The 1,743-nt window shown below is 38.7% G+C and overlaps 1 protein-coding gene across 1 annotated transcript; it reads right to left on the bottom strand.

Moving 5' to 3' along the window:
* Positions 1-234: 234 nt before the first annotated feature.
* LOC149193800 (uncharacterized) lies at positions 235-826 on the bottom strand. The gene has a single exon (XM_089406963.1). It carries the CDS (start codon positions 753-755, stop codon positions 426-428), a length of 330 nt encoding a protein of 109 aa, XP_089263089.1. The 5' UTR covers positions 756-826; the 3' UTR covers positions 235-425.
* Between the last annotated feature and the right edge of the window lie 917 nt (positions 827-1,743).

Here is a 1,743-nt window from a genome sequence, read left to right as displayed (position 1 = left end):
GGTGATGGTTACATAAAGTTTCAATGGCTGATGTAGTTTAACGGTGAAATGACACGGGCGGCAAACAAGAGATGAGATAATAAAAAAAAAGGACGACCTTCATTACCAAATTTTGTCGTTTGAATCCATAGAATTGCAATCAATTCATTCATTTACCAAATACATCCATAAGATACATCTTATATTCTGGCGGTTGGACGGCCATCACGCTAGAGCACCAACAAGTGATCGATCCCTTTCCCTGTGCCTCTCTATCGTGACCGAATTGAACTGATTTTCAATTTCAGTTTGGAGCCCATACACCGCGCATCACAATGAATCTTCATTTAATTCTGCTTTCTTTCATTTTACTGCTGCTTCAGCGGGGTGATCGATCCCTCTGCCTCCACGTCTCTATCGCGACAGAGTTGAATTGTATTTCAATTTCAGTTTGGAGTCCAGCAGCTTAGAAACATCACGCATCTCAATGAATCATCATTTAACTCTGCTTTCTTTGAATTTGCTGCTGCTTCTTGAACACGAGTAGTTAGATTTGCTTCGAAAACAGAGGAAACAATGACAGATTTCTGGGCAACAGCAGCAGCGCCAACGCTAGTGGCAGAAGCAATCCCAAAAGTATTGGGAGAAATAGAGAATAACTTGGGCATTGTTAGTAGATTCTTGAAATTGAAGGCCCTCTGATCTGTGAAGATTCTGAAACCTTCGATTTCTCCCACAGCCGCCATACAAGAAGCCCTCTTTGAAATAGAATTCATCTTTCTTTCTTCTTTTCCTCGGATTTAGATTTGGACTGGTATTTCTAACAAAACAGAACAACAATGGCAATTGTGAAGTTGCAGGCTGAGATTTAGTTCTGTATTTATATGTGTATGTTACCTACAAAGTCAAGAAGCAAGGAAGATAATACCGTATAAAACCAAAACCACCCGTTTATTGATAAAAACATGTAGTTCATTCGATAGGCTGATGTCAGAATCCAGATTTAGTTCTGTATTTATATGTGTATGTTACCTACAAAGTCAAGAAGCAGGGAAGATAACACCGTATAAAACCAAAACCACCCGTTTATTGATAAAAACATGTAGTTCATTCGATAGGCTGATGTCAGAATCCAGTTCAATCCGTTGCTAGTTTTTCATTTAGTTGTTGTGGGCGCTCTCTGATTGTACGTGTCGCTTTGCTCGTGAAAACAATACCGTACAAAACGGGGTTTTGGTAAAAGGTGGGCGCCCGTTTCGAAACCCTGCCAACCTTTTCAGCTCTCGTTAGGTTCATCTCACTTTACATTTTTTTACTTTTTGTTTTTAGTGTGATTTTTTGGAAGTTGTTCTACTGAATTTTTCTGCACTAATTTTTCTAAAATCCGGCAGGAAATCACAAATTTGATAAATAATCCCTGCACAATAAAAGTGCCCTAGTTATTTTTCAAGTTACTCAAGAAACTAATTTAAATAACACAAATCAAGATTTCAACACAATTTTTTTCCCTCAAATTCCAGCGCCAAAAATCCCACTAAAAATAATAAAAAAACTGATGTCAAAAATAAAAACATGTAATTCATTCCATAGGCTGATGTCAGGAATCCAGTTCAATCCGTTGCTGGTTTTTCATTTAGTTGTTGTGGGCGCTCTCTGATTGTACGTGTCGCTTTGCTCGTGAAAACAATACCATGAAAAATGCGGTTTTGGTAAAAGGCGGGCGCCCATTTTGAAACCCTGCCCACCTTTTTAGCTCTCGTTAGG

The sequence above is a fragment of the Pinus tabuliformis genome, chromosome 2_2 (genome assembly GCF_031772625.1).
Source record: "Pinus tabuliformis cultivar Carrire ecotype Pingquan chromosome 2_2, CPIR1, whole genome shotgun sequence".
In the NCBI taxonomy this organism is placed as follows: domain Eukaryota; kingdom Viridiplantae; phylum Streptophyta; class Pinopsida; order Pinales; family Pinaceae; genus Pinus; species Pinus tabuliformis.
This window is presented reverse-complemented; position numbering and strand designations above follow the sequence as displayed.

Bases quoted from the DNA above. Each gene is read 5' to 3' on its own strand.
- LOC149193800 (XM_089406963.1), bottom strand. From the start codon at position 755: ATGAATTCTATTTCAAAGAGGGCTTCTTGTATGGCGGCTGTGGGAGAA.